The following is a 25,105-nucleotide window of genomic DNA, read 5'->3' on the forward strand; positions in this document are numbered from 1 at the left end:
CAGGTGGAGGGGGTGGGGGAGGCAGCTCTGAGCGCCTTTGTCTGGCTTTAGCTGGACACCTCACATCTCCTTTTGTGTTGGCAGGGAATTTGTCCCAGTCTTCTGCCGCTGACTTCAGCCAAAGGTAAATTTGGGGGATTCAGAGCCTCTCAAAGGCCTGGATGGGAGATAGGCAATGGGACTGGGCCAGGAATTTTGTAGCCTCAAGGGGTTCTGCAACATTGCTCCCCTTAACGTTTTTTGATCAAAGACCTCCAACTATCCTTTTCCCTGAACTGCAAAGAGTTCCCCTTCTTCTCATTGGGCAGGGAAGGCAAAGAAGGTTCCCGGTAGCTCCATGGGATGAGGAAGAAATTAGGGAAAGAAAAGGAGTATCTAGACCCCAGGGTGTCTGTTGAATAAGAGAGTGGAGGTTGATGGCTGTTGTCAGGGTCAGAAGATTGGCTGCTGTACAATCTTAGGGAGAGACTGTGACCAAGGACCAATGGGTAGTGGCCCTAAGAAGAGGTGGACATGGGCAGTTGAGCCCCTAGGGGAGAGGGCAGGGGCTGAAGGCATGTAGTTCAAGGATCGAGGTGGAGGCTGGGAGCTTTCAGTATCTATGTAAATAAGCATGCCGAATCAGCACCTGTTTGTTTGGCTCCTGTAGCCAAAGCCTGATTAGAGTGGGTCAGCCCTCTGAGACAGTGTGGGTGTGTGAGTTGGGAATGGGCCCTTTAAGATATCAAGCTCTGATTTGTGGTCCTGAAAATCTCTAGCTGACACATCCTCCTGGCTCTGGGTTTGGGATTAGCTCATGGGATGGGGCTGATGAAATCCCAGGAAATTCAGTCCTTATTGGCGGTAGGCCCAGAGGCCCTTTCCACACAGCAGAGAGGGTCGTACACAGGGCTCTTGTTTTGTGGGGGAAAAACGTCCTCTTGGAGAGCCCACCACACCCCATATCATTTCCGTTGGGAAGCAGTATGAAAGAGATTGGTCCTGGATTAGGAAGGAGGGGGGAGTCTGTATTTATCTGGGAGGAGCCTGGAGTTTCCCTCATATATAGAGGGGCCTGGGAAACTGTAGTGACCATAGCCAGGAAATCCCAGGAGGTAAGGGGTGGGAGCCTCCTCTTTGTAAGTCCTCCTTCCCTTGTCCCCATCCTTCTCTCAGTCTTCCCCATGTCTCCATTTTCTCTCCCCTGGTCATGGCACCTTCGTCCACCATATCTCTGGGAGTATCTTGTTCTTTTCCAGCTCTAGCTCCATCTCTTCACCTGTTCTTTTTCTCTCTGCAGCTGTAGCCAACTGGAAGGGGGCTCAGGTACCTGGGCAGGCTCCTCCCTGCGACGGACACTCAGCTTCATCTTGGGCATGACCGGAAAGGCCAAGGTAGGAGTCAGGGAAGCGGGAAGCCTGAGACCCACTGCCTTCTCCAGTTCCCTTCCTCTCCACCTCACCATCTGCTCCCTCTCTCCAGCTTCCCCCAGTAGGCAGAGACACAGGGCAATGGTTCAAGTTTTAAGGGAACACATTATGTCTCTCAGGCTCCCTCCCTATGTCCCAGTAAATCTCCTTTCCTCTGCTTTCCCCATGCCTCTAGCTTAGCAGCCAGCTGTAGACAGCTGGAAGAAGAAAAGGGCCAGGAACCTCGGAAGCTAAGGAGTGCCCTAGCCCTCCCTCTCTTTAGGCCCCACATAGCTAAGAGGTGGGCAGCAGAAATCTTAGCCAATCTTACAGCCATAATGATGATAATAATTACAGCAACACTTTTTACTTCTTCAGAGAGTATTAGGGTTTGCAAAGTGCTTTTACACTCATAATTTTATGGGCGGATATGGCAGCTGAAGGACTTGAAATTAGACCACAGGCAGAGTGGAAGCCAGGAGTGTATGATTATGGAAGCGCACACACAGCGCACACGTGGGGCTGTGTGCAGTTCTGACCCCAGGAAGGTGAAGGCACATTGCTTTCTTCCTTATTACTAACCCCCAGGCTCTGGTGAAACCGGGAGTTCTGCCTACTGCTTGAATTCATTTCCACTTGCTTCATTTACTGGCAGAATGGGCCAACCCCCTTTTCCTCTCCTGGCTTACCCAAGTATGCATGTATTTTCTACCGGAGTAGCTTCTGAACCGGAGAAGGAAATGGCAACCCACTCCAGTACTCTTGCCTGGAAAATCCTATGGACAGAGGAGCCTGGTAGGCTGCAGTCCATGGGTTCGCTAAGGGTCGGACACGACTGAGCGACTTCACTTTCACTTTTCACTTCATGCATTGGAGAAGGAAATGGCAACCCACTCCAGTGTTCTTGCCTGGAGAATCCCAGGGACGGGGGAGCCTGGTGGGCTGCCGTCTGTGGGGTGGCACAGAGTCGGACACGACTGAAGTGACTTAGCAGCAGCTTCTGAACATTGAGAGAAACCCCAGATGAGACATCATCAGATTCACCTGGAAACACCACAGGTTTCTTACCCAGTAAGGTTCTCACCTGCCCGCAGTGCCTGGGCCCTCTTCTCTGTCAGTCTTTTAGCCGGATTCTCCTTCTTCTGGGTGGGCAGGGAGGGGAGAAATGAAACCAGGTTCTTAGCACCTACTCACTGCAGGCTGTAGTGAGAAGCTGAGGCATGAGATCAGGCAGTCTGAGACCAGGGCAAGCTGGGCACAGTGGGGCTCCTTCTTGCCTCTTGGTGAGAAGCAGAGCTCTCTAGGGAACAAAGCTAACACTGAGACCTTGGGTCTGGGGCCCCTCACCCTGCAGAGTCTCAGTGCAGGGTAGGAGTCTGATGGCAGAATCACCCTTTTCCTGCGATGTGAATGAGAGGGGAAGTCGATGCTGCCCAGGGGCCGTCCAGGTTCCAGTTGGTTTGCATTTGCCCACCTTGGCCTGGCAGTTTGGTGAGGGGATGAAGGGGAAAGTAGGCAGAGATGAGCCCAGACCAGCAGCAGGAAGGATTAGCATCATCAGGACATTGTCCCCGTCGCCTTTCCTCACCAGGACTCTGGTCCTGTCTACCTGTTTCCCTCTTTGTCATCTCTTGGTTCACCTTGCTCCCACCCCCATGAATGTGTGTTCTTGAGTCACTAAATCTCTTCGTTTCCCCTCCTCCTAGCTCAGGATAGGGGCCATAAGCAGGTAAACACCAGAGGTGTGGCTGGAGAGGAGCTCAGTCAAGCATTGAAAGAAGGAAGTAGTTTATTTCTTCTTACTTGACGAGCAATGTAGAGTTGACAACAACACTTTTACAGAGCTCATCTCATCTAATTTTTTTTTTAAATTCATTTTTGACTGCGCTGAGTCTTCACTGCTACATGTGGGCTTTTTCTAGTTGCAAAGAGCAGGGGCTACTCTCTAGTTGTGGTGCACGGGCTTTGCATTGCGGTGCCTTCTCTTGTGGAGCACAGGCTCTAGGCGCACGGGCTTGAGTAGTCACAGCACACAGGCTCAGTAGTTGTGACTTGCTGGCTTTAGGGTGCTCGGGCTTCAGTAGTTGTGGCACAGGGGCATGGGCTTAGTTGCTCAGAGGCATATGGGATATTCCTGGACCAGGGATGGAACCCATGTCCCCTACACTGGCAGGCGGATTCTTATCCACTGCTCTACCAGGGAAGTCCTCATCTCATTTAATTTTTATAACACTCTGGCAAAGATAAGTATTTTAATTTCCATTTTATGGCAAGATAACTTAGAGTCTAAGCCACTTGCTCAAGACCCCACAGTTAGTAAGAGGTGGAGCTGTATTATGAACCTAGAGCTTTGACTATATACTGTTGCCTCTGCCTCTGTCAGTAAACCTACGGAACAGTTTATTTCCTCTCTTTACTTCTTCCACCATTTCTTCTTTTTTAAATATTTATGTACTTGGCTGTGCTAGGTCTTAGTTGCGGCATGCAGGATCTTTTAATTGTGGCATTCAAACTCTCTGCTGTGGCATGTGGGATCTAGTTCCCCAACCAGGAATTGAACCTGGGCCCCCTGCACTGGGAGCATGGAGTCTTAGCCATTGGACCACCAGAGAAATCCCCTTTTTCCACCATTTCTGATGGGTGGCCATTGGAGTCAATAACGCCTTAATCATCCCCTCCATAATACACAAGGTCCAAAGTAATAAGAAGAAAAACAAACCTCTTGGGCACCATAGGACTTGGGCCCAGGTATCTCTGTGGCTTTCTCTGCTCATCTACCAGACAACCAGGTTCTTCTCTGGGATGGCCTCCCTACCCCTGAAAAGTGGGGGACTTATCTGTCAAGTTAGGGGGTCCCAGGTGGCGCTAGTGGTAAAGAACCTGCCTGCTGATGCAGGAGACATAAGAGACACAAGAGACATGGATGTTCAATCCCTGGGTTGGGAAGATCCCCTGGAGAAGGAAATGGCAACCCACTCTAGTATTCTTGCCTGGGTACTCCCATGGACAGAAGAGCCTGGCAGGCTACAATTGATGGGGTCACAAAGAGTCGGATACGACTGAGCATGCAGGCACTTCTCTGTCAAACTAAATAAGCTAAAGAAGGGGTGATTACTTTTAGATTCTGGCAGAAATTAATATTGGCTTTTGTTTTTGTGTATCTAAAAAAATAATTTCAGAAAATCTGGGAGGCATCACTGGATAGAAGGAGCAGGGACTGAGATGAAAATGGTTTGGAAGAAAGGTCAGGGGATGCCAAAGCAAAAGGAAAAGGGTTCACTATTCCAGAGGATACAGAAAGTGGAAATTAAGTCAAGCTGCTGAGGCCTAGCTTGCTAAAAGCACAGGTGTTCTTAAAGGTAGACTGATTCCCTTTACCTACTCCCTAAGTCCCCTTCTTACTATTCACCTCTTAAGAGGAAGAGGAAGGGTAAGAGGGAAGGTAACAAAGAGCAAATGAGTGGAAAGTTTATTGAAGATTGGTGTGGGAGACAGAAGAAGGTTATGAGATTAGGTCCTCTTCTTTCATATAGAGACCTCTTAAGTTGTGTTTGGTGACTGAGATCCCTCACATAACTCTGGGATTCAGGCCCTGGGTTTACTGCATATCCAGACTGGAGTTTGGCCCTTTAAGATTCCATCCTTAGCTTGCATCACCCTCCTACCCTAGGCCTGGGAGAAAAGCCGAGGTCTCAGCCTACCCCTTGTCTCTGGGCCCCCAGTGGGCGGAGCCTTGTGGCTAGGATTCTGGCTTCTGGCTGTCTGTTTTTAAATTTAGTACATTCCTCAGCCCTGGCCGCCCACTTGGGGGAGGTAAGTCTGGGGTAATGGGTCTAGGAGCTTCAAGACCGCTGCTTTTGGGGGAGTTCCTAGGGCCTTCCTGTAGGTCTCCCCTGCAGGTGCAAGCCTGGAGAAGTCAGCCTCCCTGGTGGCCCTGGGAAGTCCTTTCTGCTTTCTAGTTTCCATCTAGCCTAGAACTGGGCATGGTTGTTTTCTCTCCTTTTTTTCTGGTCTTTGCTATATAAGGATCCTAAACAGGGGAATGGGTGAAGAAGGAGGTGAAGGAGTTGCTAGGCAGGAGGGGAAGTCAGAGGAGCAGCGTGGGGGTGAGGAGCCCAAGGAGCTCAGCCAGTGGTGAGGCAGTGGAGCCCAAAATAGTGGCAGAGGCTAAAATTGGCACCTACAAGAGTGCTGAGCTGGGCTTGAAACCTGCAGCCAGGCCCTGCTGCTGAAGCCCTGCAGGGAGCTGCTGGGTCTGGGTTGGGCCTCCTCTCCTCCCCTCCTTCCTCCACACCTTTGGGGACCAGAGTCAGGCAGGACCCTACAAACTTAAGATGCTCTGTTCCAGGACTCTCTGTGCTTCTGGTTCCTCCAGAGACATGGAGGCTCTGAGAGGTAGAAATGAAGGGCAATGTGAATGATTCTAATTCTAGGGGAGGAGGTGTTTCCCCCAAAAGGTGGAGGTTGCCTCAGGCTGGGGCAGAGTTTCCAGAAAGCATGTCCCATTCCACTGTTTCTCCTTATGGAGGCACTGGCCATTCTCCAGTGGGGCAGCTGGCTACTGGGCTTCTGATTCTGGTCTAACTTGCAACAGAGAGAACTGGGGTTAGACACAAGGAAGAACTTCCTCAGCGTCTTGGTCCCACAACCCCTGGCCCCAGCCGTCGGTGGAGGCAGAAGCAGGAGGGAAGGGAGTGGGCAGAGTGCCGGCTTGGAAGGCCCAAGAGAGGTTGGGGGCTTGAGGAAGGACTCTCTCCTCTGGGATTCTTTCTCCAGGCCCTGTAAAGAACTAAAACCCAGCCTTTAGTTCCCCTTTGATTTCTCCGCCCTCTCCCCACCCCTGCCCCCATCATAAAAGGGGTCGGTCGGCTCTGGCCTGCTTTGATGGGCCCCCGAAGGCCAGGAAGGAACTGGTCCAGGTTCCCTGGAGAGCTGGGAAAGGCTGGAATCCTCCGGCCCGCGGGTCTTTCTAGACTGATGGACTGCTTTGGGGGAGGAAAAGGGGAAGGGGAAGATAGAGGGGGGGTGAGGGCTACGGGGCGGGCCAGGGAGGGTTTTAGGAAAACTACAGCCAAGGCAGAGTCTGGGGTTAGAGACCTCCCCGCCCCACCCCACCCCCCTTCACACACCGGCGCTGGACTGCCAGTCCACGGCCCCGTGTACTTGTGCGAGCCGCCCCTCCACTGACCCAGGCGTCCCGTCCGGCGCGGCACCCCGCCCTCCCTCCGCCCCGCCTCCCCCCTTCCTGAGCTCGGGCGGGGGTGGAGACTCGGGTTTGAGGAACTGGCGCTGGGTGCCGGGCGAGGGGAGTCAGACTTCCTGTCCCCCAGACTGACGCGTGCGGGGCAGACCCCTCCCCCGCCCTCCCCCCACAATAGCCGGACGCCTGGGTCCGCGCCGCATCTTCCTGGGCGCCCCTCCATCGGATTATGTCTCGGATCGAATCCCTCACACGGGCGCGGATCGACCGGAGCAAAGAGCTGGCCAGCAAGGTGGGCTCTGAAACCTCTGTCCCTCCAGCCCGCGGTCCTCGGGGTGCCCTTCGATCCCCGGCACCCGCACGGCGCTACCGGGTCTCCCCGCCTGCTTTCTGGGCGCCAAAATCGGGCGGAGCAATGGCCGGGAAAGCGGCGGGACGCGGTGGGTGGGGACTGTGAGTGAGTGGGGAGGGGGCTGGGGGAGCCGTCGACTCGACTCGCGCCTCCGGCTGTGTGCTGATTCTCCACCGGGATCCCGGGAGAGAGCGGACCTGGGGCTGGGCTGCTTCCGATCCGGCGGGACTCGGTGTTTTGGGCCGCGTGAAAGAAAGTTGCTCCGGTAAGGGACGGAGCGGGAACAGGGAGGTGTGTGTGTCGCGGGGGTGGGCGCGGTGAAGGTTCTCGGGGACCCCCCCTCCCAGAGTCCCACCAGATTGCTCTCTGTATACCCCCCCGCCCCACTGCAGTCGCTGGCTCGGTCGTTCCCTCTTTGTCCCCGCCATCCGGCGGAGGGGTGGGAGAGGGTGGTTTCCCAGCTTCCTCCCACCACCAACACCACCCGCATCACCACCCGTGCAAGACAAAAGTCAGCTCCTCCTCTCCTCGCAGATGGACTTTCCAGCTGTGATTCAGTTCTCCCCGCCGGTGGGCGGGTGACTGGGGTCAGGACAGCTTAGGGACAGCTTACTTCCCCCCAAGCCATCACCCTCAGGTGAAGGGAGGAGAGGTCTTTGTGTAGCTAGGATCCTTTCTTCCATCCTTAGAAAGGTTCCTGGGCACCCCAGTTCCTGAAACATCAGGGTCCCCCATCCCTTTTGCCCCACCAGCTTCCTGAAATAACCTGAAACCTTTAGGCTGACCCACTTGGCACTGTGCCCTCCTCCCTTCTCCCCACCTCTGCTCTTATCTCTTCATCTTGGGACTGTTCTGTCATTTCTAGAGTCTGGATATATAATTAGCCTAGTCCCCCAACCCTATCTGGAGCTCTTGGCCACTCCTTTCCAAGTATCCTTTTTTTCTGCCTTTGTACCCAGGCCCACTGCCAAAGACTGTGACCTCTCCACACCTCAGCCCCCAGGAAATGATGAAGCTGACTTGTATGTGAATAAGTGAGAGCTGAGAGGAAGGTGCTGCATGCAGACAGCACCTCCCAGCTGCCTGAGGCAGCCACACTATAGCCATTATTGGAAAGGCTAAGACCCAGCCCATAACTGGTTTAATCTCTGGCCTCTTTCCAATCCCAGTGTTCTGCCCTGGCAGGCAGCCTATGTTGATCACCATCACTGTCTTCAGTCATGAGGGCAGTACTCTTTCGGAGCCCTCAAAGATGATGGAACCCCTTTCCCCCACTTCCCTCCTAGCTCCTAGCCTGGCCACCTATCTAGAGACCAAGTTGGGAGAGGTTCTGTCCTAGAACTTTTCTTTAGGGGGGCTGGGATAAGATTCTGCTAACAGGAAAGCAACTAGGGGTTTGGGTAGGGCCTAAGACAAACAGAAGTCCGGAGGAGTGATGGCTGAAGTGCGGTGCAACAGCGGGGTGGCAGGCAGGCTCTTCCCAACCCTGCGCCAGACCAGGCCCCAGCTATGAAAGTCTGTTTATTTTTCAACCGTTTGAGCTGAGACTCTGGAGTAGAGCCAAGGGGGGAGGAGAGGTTTTTTGAAACCACGGAAATTTGGTTCCACCCTAAAAAGGAAAGCCATGGGGGCACCGGTGAGGGGCCATAGACAGGGGTTCTGGGAAGGTAGATACTGGGGTCCCTTTTCCGTTATTGGAAGGAGTTGGGGAGCCAGATAACTGGGTCCTAATGCCTTGTGGGGGGTTTGCGTTTGTTTGTTTTGTTTTTGGTCATTGGGAGGACTGGGAATCTAGAAGCTTGACTTTTTCCATCCTGGGGTCCTGGGGCTGATTTTGTTTTGGGGGGTGTTGGGAATCTGATTGGGGGTGGGGATGTGGAGGGCTGAATGGGTAGATCTGAGAGGGCAGGGAGGCCACTGGAGGAGGGTGCTTGTCAGTTTGGGCTGGTCGGAAGGGGAGGGCCACCTCCGGAAAACTGTGGTTGCAGAAGAGGGGAGTTGGTTCTTAGCCAACAAACCCTGGATCCCCTCTTCCCCCTCCCCCCAAGCACACCAGCTGTCTCCTTTCTTTTTATACTGTGGTGGGAAGTAGAGGGGGCCTGCTGGAAATGAGATAATTTGAGGAAGATGGTCTCCCTGCTACCTATTTGGGGGGATGCTTCACAGCAGGTCCTGATAGCCCCCGCCTCCCACCATCCCTTGCCTTCCTCCTCAGGACTTCCTTGAAGAAGAAGAAATTTAAGTATAACCTGCCTCTTTCTCCTTCCTACTCTCCTAGAGTCTATGCAGCTCCCGCACCACCACCCATGACTCCTTTCTCTTTTCACTCCATTTCTATTCTTCCAGGCTGTCTTCAGTCCTCCACCCCCTCATTCTCTGTGCTCTACTTCTTACTTCCATAGGCCCCAAGCCCCAGAGGTCCCTTTGCTGTCTTTCCTCCTCTGTTCCCACCTTCCTCCTCCCCCAAACGTTAACTGTCTCCGCTCTCAGAACAAAGAGTCCTTTCCTCCCTAGAAGGAAGCAGGGACCAGAGGACCAGGAATGGCTCTGGAGGCTAGGGGTCCCCCTGGAATCTAAAGGACCCCAGCTTTAGAGCGTGGTGGTGGGGGAGAAGAGAGAGACTATTTCTTTGTTCTGAGTGTTGGAGAGGTGGCTGGCTTTGTGTGCGGGACTGGGAGTGGAACCGGGACTGGGAGTGGAACCGGAGAAGAGGGCTGGGGGAGCCCTGGAGGGAACTGGCGGTGCTGGCAGTCTGGGAGGGAAGTTGAGGAATTGAGGGGTCTCCGGAGAGGCTGAGGCTTTGTGGGGCATAGGAAAAGATTCTTGGGGTCTTAGAGGTTAGGAAAAGAGCTGAGGGGGAGGGGAGAAGCAAGGATGGGGGAAGGGAGTGTAATGCTTAAGGAAGTGGCTGAGTGACTCCAGGGGGTTGGATGGCCCCTAGAGAGGGACGTGCCTGGGCTGCCCGAGGGATTTAAAGAGGGGTTCAGTCTCAGTCCCTCTGGCTTTCCTGGAACCCCTGACCTTGGAGTCAGGGAGGGCAGATCTGAAGGAGTGAATCCCATGTGTGCACGTGTCCTGTGTGTTGTTGTGTTTGTGTGTTGGTGTGGGTGTCTGTGTTGGTCTGCCTGTCCCCAGATGCTCTGGGTCACTGTTTTGAATGATGGTCACCAAAGTAGGGGGCTCATTGCACTCTGGACGTGAGGAAGTAGTTCCATTCTTAGCTGAGTCTCTCCTTTGAAGTATCATATGGGAATGAGGGGGAGCAGATTGGTCATGGTTCCTGGAGCTGGTCGGAGAAATGGCTGGGAGAAATGGCTGAGAGGCGGAGAAATGGCTGAGACGCGCTGGCTGGACCCTTCTGGGTTTGTTTATGTCTCCTTGGGGGAGGGTGGGGGAGGGGCTGCAGGCAGCAGCTGCCCCCCTCCCAACTCAGCCGGCCTGCCCTGTGCCAGGAGGGCAGGGAGTCCTGGCACAGCTATTGTTCGCCTGCACAAATGCCCGTCTGTTTGCATCACTGCCCCCCTCCATCTCTGCTTGTCTTTCTCTCCTGACCCGACAGGTGTGGCCTGGTGGGGGGTAGGCTGGGGTTCAGGATGCCTGAGTCTCACGGTCTCCAGCCCAACTTTATTCCCTATGGCCCTCAGCACCCCTCTTCTGCTCCACTCGTGTGCCCACCCCCACCGTCCGGTATCTCATCTTCATTCATCATGCGAGCGTTTATTAAGTGCCTTTGTGTGTTCAGCGATGTCTTTTTGTGTTATGTTTCTGGCTTTGGTGTTAATGTTTCCGTTTGGCCGCCTTCTCCTCAGCTTCCTGCCTTCATCTTACCCATGGAAGCTCATAAAGGAAGCAAAGCCTGGCTGAGACCACCCCAAGCCCTCTTCTTGGTCCCATGGCCAGGAACTCCCTCTCTCATTTCCCAGCCCTAGAACCCATCCCTCATGACTCATGGCCCTTTGCAGCATATGACTCTGAATCCCTGCTGTCCAGGGTCTAAGCTACAGATGACTTGAAACCTAGTAGAACCTTCCAGGGACCTTCTGGCCACCAGAGACTGTACCACCTTGGGGAAGAGGCTGCTGCCCCTTGCCCAAGAGCAGAGGTCATTCTCAGCATCATGTGACTTCTCCAGAGGTCTTGGTTTGGACATACCTGATGGAGGAACAAGGACACTGAGAGCTTAGGCTCTGTCTGGAGAGGCTCTCACTCCTCTGGATCAGCTCCACCATCCTCTGCTGCCCGCTGGGGAACACAGGAAGCCAAGGTCCAGGCTTTGGCATTCCTTGACTTTTGCATATGTCGATATTTTCCTCATCTCTCGGCCTGGGAGACTAAGCTCAGAGGAAGGGGAGACTGCCTCTGTGTTTGAGCCACCAGCCTCAATGCCTTCTGCCATTTGCCTAGTCTTTCTTTCTCCAAAATGACCAAAGTCTGGGATGACAGTGTAAAGGAAAGTCTTCTTCTGACTTTCAGAGGATACCATCTGAGCCTAAATTCAAAGGAATTAGGAGTGAAGTTCTGGGAGGAGGGAGGAAAGAATAACAAGAGAGGAGGAGACCAGAATTCCCTGGTGGTCCAGTGGTTAAGACTCCACGCTTCCAGGGCACAGGGCAAAGGTTCAATCCCTGGTCAGGGAACTAAGATCTCACAAAGTGCATGGCTCAGCCAAAGAGAGAGAAAGAGAGGAGGCGGAAGGGGAGACTGAAAGCTATGAAGCTGTGATAAAGAATGAGGGGATCCCTAGAGCAGGGGGAAGGGTGCTGCTAGGACCCCTTGTCTTGGTGTCTAGCCATCCATCCATCCTTCTTTACTTCCTTTCTTTCCAAACGTATGTTGAGTACCTGTTATGTTCCAGCCGTTGTGCTTGGTGCTTTCCTGTGCTTTATTCACTTCATCCTTGATGCAGCAGTGGTGGAGATGCAGGCTGTGTAGCAAGACTTTCTGTGAGGGTTTGTAAGAAACCAGGACTCTGGACACTGGACAGTAGAGGACTGAACCAAGCAGGAAGGGCCTCTGAGTGTGCGAGTGGCTGTTGTGGATTGGGGAGTAATGGGCCCTTTTCTTGGTGGACAGATGGGGTCATGAGGTGAAGGGCTGTCCTGCTGGCTGGTGGGCAGGCAAGTAACAGGGATGATCTTAAGAATACTTGGAAAGAGTAGGACAGAGAAGCACACACGGCCATTCACTCTGGAGCAGGCAGCCCTGGGGTGCAGGCCGTGTGTCCTTCTTGCCTCATCAGCCTGAGCCCTTGGGGAGGGTGCAGACTGCCTCCAGGACAATAGCACTAGGCAGTGCCAGGGCTGCTTGCTGCTGGGCAGTGTCTGTGTTGGGATGTGCTGCTGCTGTGGCTGCTGCCCGCTGCTGGCCCACCTAGACAGGGGGTCCCTCGGAGAGAGGGTGAGTGTTGAGAGGTGGAGGAGGCTGGGCCCTTGTAGCCAGAGAGGGAAGGTTCACAAGAGACACTGTCCTCTGGCTGCCCCAGTCCTCTCGCCCTCTTTCCCAGGTGAGTGCTCCTGGAGGCCTGAGGGTAGAAGGCAAAGGGCAGAGGTCGGGGGAGGAGATGGGGAATTGTAGCAGCACTATAGCAGATCTGCAGGACTGCGCATTTTGGAGTTGACCCTGATTCAGACATGTCACTTTTTTTTTTTAATATAGTTGATTTACCATATTATATTAGTTTTAGTAGTTTTACAGATTATGTATGCTCCATTAAAGTTATTACAAGATAATGGCTATAACTTTCTGTGCTATATAATACATCCTCCCTTCTTATCTGTTTGTTTGGGTTTTTTTTTTGGTTATGCTGTGTGGATTTTAGTTCCCCAACCAGGGACTGAGCCCTCGGCAATGAAATTGCAGAGTCCTAACCACTGGACCACCAGGGAATTCCCTGCTTATCTATTTCACAAGCAGTAGTTTGTATCTCTTAATCCCATACCCCTAATTTTCCCCTTCCCATGTTGCTCTTTTTAATACGGTCACGGTTTTTTGTTTGCTTACTTTTAATTCAAACATAACAATTCCTCAAACTTTTCTGTTTGTGTCATGGAGAAGGTTGGGAGAGCAGGCGAGGAGAAGAGAAGGCAGAGTGTAGGGCAGTGAGCTGTTTGGACTTGGACTTTGTGGTAGTGGTGGTTTAGTCGCTAAGTCTTATCTTAGCCACCCCATGGACTGTGGCCTGACAGGCTGCTCTGTCCATGGGATTTCCCAGGCAAGAATACTGGAGTGGGTTGCCGTTTCCTTCTCCAGGGGATCTTCCCGACCCAGGGATCAAACCTGGGTCTCCTGCATTGCAGGCAGACTCTTTACCGACTGAGCTATGAGGGAAGTCTCCCAGGTTCTATAAGGCCATTTTATTCAGAAGAGGATTAGATTTCCTAAAGAGCTGTAATTTGGAGCTGGGCACATGGTGGTTAGACCAAAGAGAGAATTTTCTAGTGGTCCAGATAGGTAGGTACCAGAATAGAAAAAGGGAGGTTAGAGTGAGAGGTTGGTAAGCTTCCTTGACAAGGCCTAGGAGGAGGGGAGGGAGAGGCCAAGGGCAGCAGAGGAGAAGCAAGGGTGGGAAAGAGGTGGGAGGCCAGGGGATGGGAAGGAGAGGGTGTTGTAGGAAGAGCAGGAGGTTGGGAGGGGAGGAGAAAGGGAAAATGGGTGATTGGTGGGGCATGACTTCAAGTCCTCTAGGCTCTGCTCGCCATCAGACACACCTGGGACTTCTGAGGTTCGGCGGGAGAGAGAGGGATGTTGGGGCACCACAGTCCAGTGCCCTCTGGCCCCCGTGCTGTTGACTCATACCATCCCTCCACACTTCCCTTTTCCACCCTGGCCCCAGGCCAGTGCGGCTCTTCCCCTCCCCCACCTCCTAACTGCTAGAGTGACTTCAGCTGAGAGTCAGGACCGGGGCCCCTCACCCCCAAGTCCAGACTGTGGATTCTCCTCTGAGTTTTGATTGGCTGTCCCAGGCCCCAGACAGCATCTTCTGACTTGGGGCTCATTACCCTCGGCCATCAGGATCTCGCTCTTCGGTTTCTGAGAGGTAGGAAAGCCTTGCAAGGAGTGGTCTTGTCATCTCTGCTTGCTGCTCTCAGTTCTCTAAGAGTGGAGGGAAAATCCAGGGATCTGAGGTGACCACTGAGGAGGGTCCTGGAATGGGTGTAAAGCACGGTGTCCCATCTTCTCATCTCCTCAGGTTCAGGGAAAGCTCAGGGGCCTTGAGGAAGGACAGAAAAGAGGTCAAGGAGAAGGACTTGACCTGCAGAGGTGGGGGTCGGGTGGTGAAGCAGGAGATGAGAAAGCTGATGGGAAACGCCTGCTTCTGAGGTTCTGCAGAGAGCCCAGAGAGTGCTCCATCTCGACAGAGCAGAGCAGGAGGAACTGATGCTGCAGCTGGGATGGAGGGTGGATGCCAGAAAGGACTTCCTAGACTAACTGGGTGAAGAGGAAGAAGGGAGTGATCCTAGGATTTGGAGGGGAGCTTGAGAAGGATAAAAGTTAAACTGCAGAAGAGACTTCCTGCCAGGAATGAGACCTTGATGGCCAAGTTTCCTTTCTTAAAGATCCCAGAGAGGCTGAGTGAAGAGACTGAAACCAAGCTCCTCCTCCTTGAGGTTACCAGGGGACATGCTGCCTCCTGCAGAGAGGCCTTGTGTCCCTGGGCTGAGCAGACGTGGAGGCCTCTAAGGTTTGGGATCCTGACCTCCTGTTGAGGGTGGCAGTGGAGGCATCCTGCCCCCTTCAGCCAATCTGATAAGGGGATCTCCTGCCCCCCCCACTGTGACTGCCACTGCCACGGAGACAGCGGCTCCACCACCGGTTGTCATGGTTATAAGAGGAGCTAACTCCCATAGATTTGAAAGCGCTGGTGAGCTGGCACCTTCTGCTTTGCCTGCTCTCCCCTCCTCTCTGCGCATCTTCCCCCGGCACAGAGAAGAGAGTACAGCAGCTTGGGGGCGAGCAGAGCTAGAGCCGGGAGGTGGAGTGAGGACGCGGAGGTCTAGAGCCGTGGAGATGAGCGGCAACAGGAGGCAACCCAGCCGCAGGGGCCAGGTAGGTCAGGGGCCAGCTCGGCCCTTGGGGATGGCTGGTCATTCCTGGACAGCCACCTCTGACACGCCGCGGCAGGCTCTGCTTCAGGAAGTGGTGTGTTTCTGGCAACCCCAGGAAGGCGTTGCTCGCTCACCTCTGCCCTAGCCTGCCTCTCTACTTCTCAGGCACCCTGGCATCCTCCAGCCTCACTTCCTGTCTCTCTTGCCCCTTCTGCAGACCCGGGAAAAGGAGAAGATGAAGGAAGCCAAGGACGCCCGCTACACCAATGGGCACCTCTTCACCACCATCTCTGTTTCGGGCATGACCATGTGCTATGCCTGTAACAAGAGCATCACAGCCAAGGAAGCCCTCATCTGCCCAAGTAAGTTCTTTGGACCCTGAATGTCACTCTGCCTCAGTTCCCTCTGACCCTGATCCTTCTATCTGTCCTTTCTGCCCTGGATCCATAAGGCTCACCGTCTCTGAGCCCCAAATGCCCCAAATGGATGCTTGATCCCTTTCTCCCTTTCCTTACATCTAGGAGTAGTGGTGGTCAGAATATGGCACAAGCAGGACTGGGGGGAAATGGGGGAGGGGAGGCCAGGGTGGCTCTCCTTGCAGCTGTCATCCACTGGGTATCCTCCAGCTCCCCGAACAGCTGCTGAGGGTCAGAGAACTGATTGGAGAAGGAGCAGGAATGTTGTGTGTCTGGGGAGGGGGGTGGATAGGGGAGCTGGATGGGAGGCTGCCAGCCTTGCAGCTGCTCTGCCGATCTTCCTGGGCCGAACTGGGTGTTCAGGACTTCAGGGTCCCCTTGCCCCCTCCCTTTCTGTTGACTGGGTGGAGGCTGAAATCTCTAAATCTCTGAAAGATTAGGGATAAGGACACCCATCTCAAATTTCTAGTCCGACTGATATGTAGTGAGAAAGAGAGGATATGGCAGCAATCTGTATATTGAGGGACCTTCAGCCACATCTCAGGATAGCCTTGTATTAAGTATAAGCCAAGATTTCTTCCTACCTCAAGATGCCTATACAGAGGGCTCCCGCCCTGTCCACCCACCCACACCCAGATTTATGGCAAAGAGCTGCTTCTGATTTGAGCAGGACGGGAGGTGTTGGGGCCTGCTGCAGAATAGAGGAGCAGAAGCTTTAGCTTCTAAATCTCTATGGAACCTGGCAGGGAACCCCAGACAGAATCAGTGAGACTTCCCTCTTTCCTCACTGTTCAACTTGAGTTTATGAGGGTGAGGAGGGAACCCCAATCTAGATCCCTCTAGAGACCTGACAAAATTCCCAATCTGGAAGCTCGTTGCCAGGGGAACTGGGGAGGCGGGCAGCAAACGCTATTTTGAGAGCAGGTGGAAAGCGGAGGTTCGATCCAGAGACACTGCGTGCTGGAGGTAGCGGAGAGCTCCAGCGGGGTGGGCGCAGCCCTAGCCCCCACTTCTGTCTGCCCCTCTGCCCCACCCTGCTTGCCTTGTATTTGTGGAAGTAAGCCTGATGCTGGGTATTGTCTGAAGGAGTTAGCAGAGTTTCCGGTGTTGTTGGATGGGGGAGGGGAAGCTGGAGCCAGCCAAGGGCTGAGGGCACATCGGGGAGAGGGACAGGACAGCCGGTAGTTCCAGTACCCAGGCATGGCTACCCCTCCTCTCCTCTTCTCTCCTACCCTACGGCAAGGTGGGGTGGGTGATGAGGAAGAAGCAGATGGAGTGTGGGAGCTGTGGGTTTGCCTTACTTGGAGAACAAGACTCCCGGGGCCCAGAAGGGAGACTGGAATCATAGCAAGCATAGCTGAGCAGTACAGAAGGCAGGCAGGCGTGGCCGGCAGGGGCAAGGCATGGTCAGTCCCCACTCTGCTGCTGGATCCATCAGCCTCTGCGTTGCTTAGGCCTAGCCAGGGTTCACGGGCAGACACGTGGCTCCCCAGGTAGAACGCAGACACCCCTGAGTTAAACCCTAGCTCTGCCACTAGGACCTCTGGCAAATGATTTAGGCTCTCCAGGAGACAGGTTCCTCATCTGGATGATGAGGATTGTTGCATCTGCTAGGATCCACTAAATGTGGCATATCTCCTCGCTGCCCAGGGGATGTTCATTCACCCCCTGCCCCTAGCCCCCATCCCAGCTGCTTCTGTGCCACCTTCTGTTCCGTGGGCGTCCTTTCTGCCATCTGTCATTCTCAACCACCTTTGTGCTTCTTGAGCTCATCTCTGACAGCCAGTAACCCCTTCTTCCCTCTAGTCCACCTCACAGGTCATCTTTGAGTCAGGATTATCCCCCTGCTGGCTTAATTGTGGTCCATACCTATCCCTCCTCACTTCGTCTCCTGCTTGAAAGAAGGGGGAGGCGGGAGGAGAGCGACTGGGATGTGGCGATGGCCAAGGAGTCTGGGGAGGGGGCAAGTCTCAGACGGTGTGGCCAGGGGGAGACGGGTGTCTGCATGTGGGTGTGTCCTGTCCTGTACCACCCGGCCCTCCCGTCACCCTCTCTACCCCGCCCTCCCAGCCTGCAATGTGACTATCCACAACCGCTGTAAAGACACCCTCGCCAACTGTACCAAGGTCAAGCAGAAGGTGAGATGGCAGGGAGGGCAGAGGGCTGGGGGAGAGGGTAGTGAGCGTGTGGTACCCTCATCCCTTTTCCATTCATTCCTCACCCTGTGTTCCTCAACCCCTCTCCTCACCACGGGGCAGCCCAGACCCTCCACCCTAGGCCTCAGGCCCCGCTAGAGGGGGCCAGCTTGTTGCTCTAGACACATCCCCTTGGCACTGGGCTCAGCTACCCTGATGCCCTTAGCCATCGAGCCAGCTTTCTCCCGAGGGGACCAGCCACCCAGCTCCTGTCCTGGGCCTATGGAGGTGACCCTCGGGTGACAGCTGTTCTTGGTGTCTCTCTTGCTCTCTGTCTCACAGCAACAGAAAGCTGCCCTGCTGAAGAACAACACTGCCTTGCAGTCTGTTTCACTTCGCAGTAAGAGTGAGTAGTGAGGGTGCAGGAGCCGCTGTAGGACCCTAGACCCCCAGGCCTCTAGGCCCATGGGCTCTGCTGCCCCCCTGAGGTCATTCCCTGGCACAGCATCTTCCTCCCTTCGATTGGAAGCTGATGGCAGGGCCACAAGGGAGATCTAAACCCGTGGGCCTAGGGGCAGGACAGCAGAATTCAAATGAGGTTGAAGGCTTAGGATGACTGGTCATCTGAGCCTGCTCACACTTTATATTATTATGATAAGTTATTTACATGGCACTTGGGGATGTTGGCAGAAGTTGTTAAGGGCCAATTCAGAAAGATCTGGTGAGACAGAAAGAGCGGGGTGCTTAGTCAGGAAGACTAGAGTCTGAGTCTGTGCTCAGCCACCAGCTGAGTCACCCCAGACAAGTCTGTTCACCATCCTGAGCTGCAGTTTGCTTATAGGCTTGTGGTGGGGAAGAGATAAGAAAAGCTCTTTGTAACCATTAAAAGTATTGCACAAGTGTATGGGTAGCATTATTATCATCTTTCTCTGACTAGAACTGGGCTAAAGGTGGGGTGGGAGAGGAGGCCTCCCTTCTAGTCGAGGAGCCTAGGAGGCTTGAATCCTGGGAAGGCACCAGGTTTGAGGCTTGCTTGTTTGGTATCCGCTCCGACAGCTACCACTCGAGAGCGGCCCAGCTCAGCCATCTACCCCTCTGACATCCGGCAGTCCCTGCTCGGCTCCCGCCGTGGCCGCTCCTCCTTGTCTTTAGCCAAAAGCGTCTCCACCACCAACATTGCTGGGTGAGCCTCTACTTGGGGACAGGAGAACTGGGCAGGCAGAGTGAGGCGGTGGAGACAGGTTGGGGGGAGGGGCTGAGAGGTCCTTCCCATCCCTGAGTTCAGAATGATAGACAGGTAAGGAGACCTTGGGGTGACTGCCTCTGGGATCCCACCTTGGTTCCCCCACCTGGGAAGGGATCTCTCGCCTGAGTCAGTCGGGTGATGCAGCCAGGCTCCACTCCCCTCAGACACTTCAATGATGAGTCTCCCCTGGGGCTGCGCCGGATCCTCTCACAGTCCACGGACTCCCTCAACATGCGGAATCGGACACTGTCGGTGGAATCCCTCATTGATGAAGGTGATCACACCTGGACCTGGGGGAGACCCAGGCGTGAGGGGCGGGCGGGAGCTGGCCTGGGAAAGGCAGGGTGGAAAAGGATCTGGAGAAGGGCCCGGGACCCAGGGAAGAGAATTGGGGTCTGAGTCGTTTCCCCTACTCGCGTCCAGGTGCCGAGGTGATCTACAACGAGCTGATGAGTGACTTTGAGATGGATGAGAAGGACTTTGCAGCTGATTCTTGGAGCCTTGCAGTGGATAGCAGCTTCTTACAGCAGCATAAAAAGGAGGTGATGAAGCAGCAGGATGTCATCTATGGTGAGCCAGGAAGCCCACCCCGGACTTCTCTTTTGTCACTGGTCCTATTTCTCTGTGTACTTCCTCTGCCAGCCCTTACCTCTCAAGACACTTTCCTCTTATCCCATTGGCCTTCAAGACCCTGCCAGAGATCCCATAAGTAGCTATGAGGTCCCCACCTTTTGGGGCTGTTGACCTCCAAGGCCCTTCTTAATCCCTTCCTTCCAATCAGCTCTTAGTCTTTCCTCTCTGCCCATTCCATGCCCAGCTCTGTGCTGGGCACTATGGGAAGCCTAGACATGTAGGGAACACATAGTTCTTGCCTTTATGCCTTGAGATGGCAAGGCATAAAGATAAATGATTAGAAAAATGATCTAAGATCATAATAATGCAGAATATTAGCCTGGAAGGGAAGTTGGAAACCTCTCATGAGCCTGAGGTCTCCAGCCTTGGCCCCACCAATTGTAGCCAAGCCAGGTGTTCCACCGTCCCCACAGAGCTGATCCAGACAGAGCTACACCACGTGCGGACACTGAAGATCATGACCCGCCTCTTCCGCACGGGCATGCTGGAAGAGCTGCAGCTAGAGCCGGGAGTGGTCCAGGGCCTGTTCCCCTGTGTGGACGAGCTCACTGACATCCACACGCGCTTCCTCAGCCAGCTGCTGGATCGCCGGCGCCAGGCCCTGTGCCCTGGCAGCACCCGGAACTTCGTTATCCATCGCTTGGGGGACCTGCTCATCAGCCAGGTGAGAAAAGCCAGGACCCCTGGGCAGCAGTCCTGGGCGGGGTTGTGACTAGAGTGGGCATTTCTCATCTCCAGACTCTGGGGAGTGGGGCAGAGAGAGCTGGAGAGGCAGGAAACCAGCCTGTTTGGCAGGAGGCGAGAGGGCATTGGGGATGAGATGTGACTTTGGGGGACATGCTGAACCAGCCTTGCTCCCCCAACTTATAGTTCTCAGGTCCCAGCTCAGAGCAGATGCGGAAGACCTACTCAGAGTTCTGTAGCCGCCACACCAAGGCCTTAAAACTCTATAAGGAGCTGTATGCCCGAGACAAACGCTTCCAGCAGTTCATCCGAGTAAGCAAACCTCTCCAAGACCCACACTCTACCTCCTCTAGTGCCTCAGCCCTAGTGGACACAGCTGCTCGTGTTTCCATCTATAGACCCTCGGAGTGGTAGAGCGAATGCTTTCGCTCCTTGGGTCCTCACAGTAAACCTGTAACCTTGTCAGCCCCATTTTCCAGAGTCATTAACCTACGCCAACTGGCATGAGGTAAATGACCAAGTGCGGGCCGGCACCAGGGCTTAGGCTCCAAGTCCAGCGTCCTTTCTGTTGCCCTCCCCTCGGGTCCCCCTCTGGCCCTGAGCCCTGACTCTCGCTTTGTAGAAAGTGACCCGCTCGGCGGTGCTGAAGCGGCACGGGGTACAAGAGTGCATTCTGCTAGTGACTCAGCGCATCACCAAGTATCCGGTGCTCATCAACCGCATCCTGCAGCATTCCCACGGTGAGAGGGAGAGTCCAGAAGGGAGGAGGACTTGAGAGGGCTGTCATGGGTGAGGAATGGCCCTGGACAACCACCGGGAGGAAGAGGGTCAGATATGGAACCCTGGGCAGCCTCTGAAGGCGGGATTGAGATCAGTGGGATGGGGGCTGGCGTGAAGCTGGCTGGGCCACCCCTTCCTCACGCCGACCTCGGTGTCAGGGATGGAGGAGGAGCGCCAGGACCTAACCACGGCCCTGGGGCTGGTGAAGGAGCTGCTGTCCAACGTAGACCAGGATGTGCACGAGCTGGAGAAAGGGGCCCGCCTGCAGGAGATCTACAACCGCATGGACCCTCGGGCCCAGGCCCCGGTTCCTGGCAAGGGCCCCTTTGGCCGAGAGGAGCTCCTGCGGCGCAAGCTCATCCACGATGGTTGCCTGCTCTGGAAGACGGCGACTGGGCGCTTCAAAGGTCAGTGGAGAGCTCGGCAGATCAGGCAAGAGTCCATGGCCAGATATAAAGAGGGAGACGCCTCCAAGCCTGTAGGACCTCTTTTAATGTAGCCCTAGACCCCAGGGTGAGACCCAGTGGGAAGAAAATATGTGAGCTCAGTTGTAACAAAAGTCAGAATTCTGGATTTAATTTCATGGGCGATACAAGGACTTCGTTGTCAGGATTTGTTCATTCCTTTGGTCCTCGCGTGCCCAGAAAGCTACCGATTTTGATGAGAAAAACAGAGAAATTCCAGGATTCGAGGACTAGACCTGGGTAGTTGGTTCTACCAGCTGGAATCCCAGCCACTAGGGCTGGGGAATGGGCAGGCACTTTGGGAACACAGCTGAGGAAGGCCCTTGGAGGGGGCGGAGCCCAGGGAAGAGTGGGCCAAGTGGAGAAGAGAAAAGACTGCAGGAAGGTGTGTTGGGGGCGGGGCACACTGTCCCAGCCTCTCTTCCCAGGCTGTACTGGCCAAGACTTGCCTACCTAAATCAAAGCAAAAGAGTTGCAGACCTCAGCTTTAGGAGTGAGGAATGCTACCTGAGGCCAGAGTGTGCCTGCACCTCTGACCCGTGTCATGAAGTCCCCACTCCATAGGCTTGAGTATTGGCAGGCTTTGCCAGCCACTTTCCTCCATCCCTTTCTCTCCTTCCCGTCCCTCCCACGCAGCAGCTAAGAATATAAACCATGGGGGGGTTAAAAATAGCAAGGCTGAAGAGCTTTATTTCTGAAGCCTTTAGCAAAAGCCCTCCCCTTCTGTGTGCCCATAACTTAGAAAGATCTCCAAGGGCAGAGGATGAATGTGTGTTTTCTTGACTGAGACATCTGACTTTCATGGGTTGACCTTTGTCTCTCCCAAGTCTTAAAGCACAGGACCCCGTAGAATGTGAGAGCCTGGAACGTGGGGCAGAAAAGGAAAATGAAAGCAGGGCCTGCTGTTGTTAAAGGAGATTGGGATTGTTCAACAGTGGCAGAAATGAATAAGGAACCCAACTGTTCCCTTCCCCATGGAGCACAAAATAAGAAGTGGGGAATATGCTGTGGTGGGGGGAATCTTAGACCAAATATCCAAAAAGATCTTATGTTAGTTAGTTGTATAACATGGAACTGAAAGGCTCTGGGAATTGTTTTACCCTCACAAGAATTCTGGACCCTTTCACACAGAAAAACACACGTGTGATAGATTAATATGTAAAAATTGTTTATGGAACTTCAGAGGATCTACACAGCCTCTGAAGCCTGATAGTAGACATCCTAGGTGTCTGTAGACCACAGGTTAAGGAACCTGCATTCATTGGATAAAGAGGCTTTTATTCAAGGCCACTGGGTGATTGGTTATAGGCATTTCTAGCCCAAGAAACTGTTTTATCTAATGACACATGCTTTCTTCCCCCCACCTCCCACCATTTCTGAGCTGTAAGAATGGGGAGAGGCGGGAGCTCTGCAAAGGTGGAGGAAACAACCAGAGGGAGAGAGGTTGGGGAAAGGGAAACAGCTGCTCGTAGCCTCTAATGCTGACTCTTCTCCTGCCTTCATCCTCCTGCCAGATGTGCTCATGCTGCTGATGACAGATGTGCTGGTGTTTCTCCAAGAGAAGGACCAGAAGTACATCTTTCCTGCCCTGGTGAGACCTTCCACCTTCTTCTTTCTCGGCATAGACAAGTGTTTCAGACCCTTCTTAATTTCATACCCCGGCCAGAAAGAATCCTGAAATCCTCCAACATCAAATAGCTGTTATTGTAACAATTACCATAATATAATCAGGAAAAATAAGAAGAGCCAACGTGTATAAATATGATCAGGAGAAATAAGAAGAGCAAACACATATTGTTTGCTATATGCAGCCACTTTTTTTACACATGTCAGGAAGGCACATGATTATCCTCTTTTTGTAGATGAGAAAAGTAAAGCTTAAAGTTAATTAAATTGTCAAGGGTCACAAACGTTTCTAAGTCCACTCTGGCTGGCACCAGAGCCTGGGCTCTTAACTTGTATTCTTGGCTGACTCTTCAGTCCTTTGGGTACTCCAGAAGGACTGAAGACTCAAATATCCAGGGGTCAGGATTCCCAGCTTTAATCCTTCCTGTACCCCGATTGGCAGGACAAGCCCTCGGTGGTGTCACTGCAGAATCTCATCGTGCGGGACATCGCCAACCAGGAGAAAGGGATGTTTCTGATCAGTGCGGCACCCCCTGAGATGTATGAGGTCCACACGGCATCCCGGGATGACCGGAATATCTGGATACGCGTCATTCAGCAGAGTGTGCGAGTGTGAGTGCGTGCATGGACTTGTGGTTCCTGCAGTTTGGGGCCCCGGACCACAGCACTCCCAGGGAACAGAACCCAGGGTTCAGAAGTGGAAGGAGAGGCCAGGAGAGAGACAAGATGGCCCAAGGCAGGCAAGGTCATCTATGTTCTCTTGCCCGGTAAAGTTGCATTTTCTACAATGACAACCCCAACCACCTTCTGAATGCACCATGAGCTGACAAGCCAAAGGAATACTTTAAGTTGGCATGTGCTGGCATGCCTGCCAGCCAGCAGTACAGTTTCACCTCCATTAACATCTTAGTCTGCAGGCAGTGGGCCATTATTTGGATTGTATTGTCTTTTACCTTCATTTTCTAAAAATGAATGAAAAAGAGAATAATGAAAAAAAAAGAAAAAGAGGATAATGAAAGCATTGATACTAGTGATCAGAGGAGCAAGACTCAAACAAACTCCATACGATAGAGGCTAGAAAGAAATCATTTTGTGTGCTAAAGCAGCAAATCTTTGGCTTCTGTTGGACACACATCAGATCTGAGTATGTGTCTGTTGTGATAAAAAAAAAGTAAAGGGGCTTCCTTGGTGGCTCAGACGAAGAGCTGCCTTCAGTACAGAAAAAAAGTAAAGTGCATGTAAAATGTTGAAAATGGATTCCCAGGCTTCCCTGGTGGCTCAGTGGTAAAGAATCCTCCTGCCAATGCGGGAGACACAGGTTCAATCCCTGATCCGGGAAGATCCCACATGCCTTGGAGCAGCTAACCCCGTGCACCACAACTATTGAGCCTGTGCTCTAGAGCCCAAGAACTGCAACTATTGAGACCACATGCTGCAACTACTGAAGCCTGAGCGCCCTGGAGCCCATACTCCACAACAGCAAAAGCCACCACAGTGAGAAGCCTGTACACTGTGACTAGGAAATAGCCCCCGCTTGCCACACCTAGAGAAAAAGCCTGTGCAGCAGCGAAGACCCAGCACAGCCAGAAATAAATAAATAAAACTTGAAAAAAGAAAAGAAAGTGCATCCTCAAGAATAATGCCTGAAAAATAAGCTCAATTAGGATGTTTATGATTTTTTTTTTTCTTTTAACTTTCAGGGAATGGATTCTTCTCTACTTTATAATATTTAAACCTATATATGTATTTTTTCACTTCTACAATTTAGACTTTTGAACAAATTTTTCAGAAATTTGTACAAAAATATGAAATTACCTGTTCTGGGAAAACAAGACCAAAGTTCCTATCCCATTGACAGTACATCTAGAGTGGCCTCTTTATTAATAATGTTAATATTTGTAGTTGTGAAAACGTTATTCATGATAATTGTTTTATTGAGCTTATGCCACGTTCAAAGCACTAGTACATTATTTCATTTAATCCTCACCCCAAAAAAAAACTATGAGGAAGATATCATCCCTGTTTCTCACATGAAGAAATAGAGAGGTTACCACCTGGTAAATTGTGGAGCCAGAATCTGAGCCCAGTGTGCTTGATGCCAAAACCTGTAGTTGTCCTTCTGCACTACGCTGCCTT

The 25,105-nt window shown here is 53.1% G+C and overlaps 1 protein-coding gene across 17 annotated transcripts in view; it reads left to right on the forward strand.

Moving 5' to 3' along the window:
- ARHGEF2 (Rho/Rac guanine nucleotide exchange factor 2) overlaps nucleotides 1-25,105 on the forward strand; it is a 51,802-nt gene that overhangs the window by 20,797 nt on the left and 5,900 nt on the right. For 12 of the 17 annotated variants that reach the window (XR_014054917.1, XR_014054919.1, XR_014054921.1 and 9 more), the window contains 14 exons: nucleotides 85-124; nucleotides 1,280-1,373; nucleotides 15,203-15,347; nucleotides 17,472-17,539; nucleotides 17,879-17,942; nucleotides 18,593-18,719; nucleotides 18,947-19,056; nucleotides 19,206-19,352; nucleotides 19,829-20,079; nucleotides 20,286-20,411; nucleotides 20,722-20,839; nucleotides 21,038-21,286; nucleotides 22,858-22,934; nucleotides 23,412-23,581. Coding sequence is in view for 12 of the 17 variants with exons in the window: in XM_081494206.1 (XP_081350332.1) it covers nucleotides 85-124; nucleotides 1,280-1,373; nucleotides 15,203-15,347; nucleotides 17,472-17,539; nucleotides 17,879-17,942; nucleotides 18,593-18,719; nucleotides 18,947-19,056; nucleotides 19,206-19,352; nucleotides 19,829-20,079; nucleotides 20,286-20,411; nucleotides 20,722-20,839; nucleotides 21,038-21,286; nucleotides 22,858-22,934; nucleotides 23,412-23,581 (1,786 nt within the window). In the remaining 5 variants the exon portion in view is untranslated. Of the gene's footprint in view, nucleotides 1-84; nucleotides 125-1,279; nucleotides 1,374-2,117; nucleotides 2,460-5,100; nucleotides 5,202-6,659; nucleotides 7,206-13,772; nucleotides 13,977-14,496; nucleotides 14,987-15,202; nucleotides 15,348-17,471; nucleotides 17,540-17,878; nucleotides 17,943-18,592; nucleotides 18,720-18,946; nucleotides 19,057-19,205; nucleotides 19,353-19,828; nucleotides 20,080-20,285; nucleotides 20,412-20,721; nucleotides 20,840-21,037; nucleotides 21,287-22,857; nucleotides 22,935-23,411; nucleotides 23,582-25,105 lie in introns of those variants that run through there. The other 5 variants (XM_081494215.1, XM_081494214.1, XM_081494217.1 and 2 more) reach the window with 5 other exon arrangements.

The sequence above is a fragment of the Giraffa tippelskirchi genome, chromosome 5 (genome assembly GCF_054371585.1).
Source record: "Giraffa tippelskirchi isolate mGirTip1 chromosome 5, T2T-mGirTip1v1.2.pri, whole genome shotgun sequence".
In the NCBI taxonomy this organism is placed as follows: domain Eukaryota; kingdom Metazoa; phylum Chordata; class Mammalia; order Artiodactyla; family Giraffidae; genus Giraffa; species Giraffa tippelskirchi.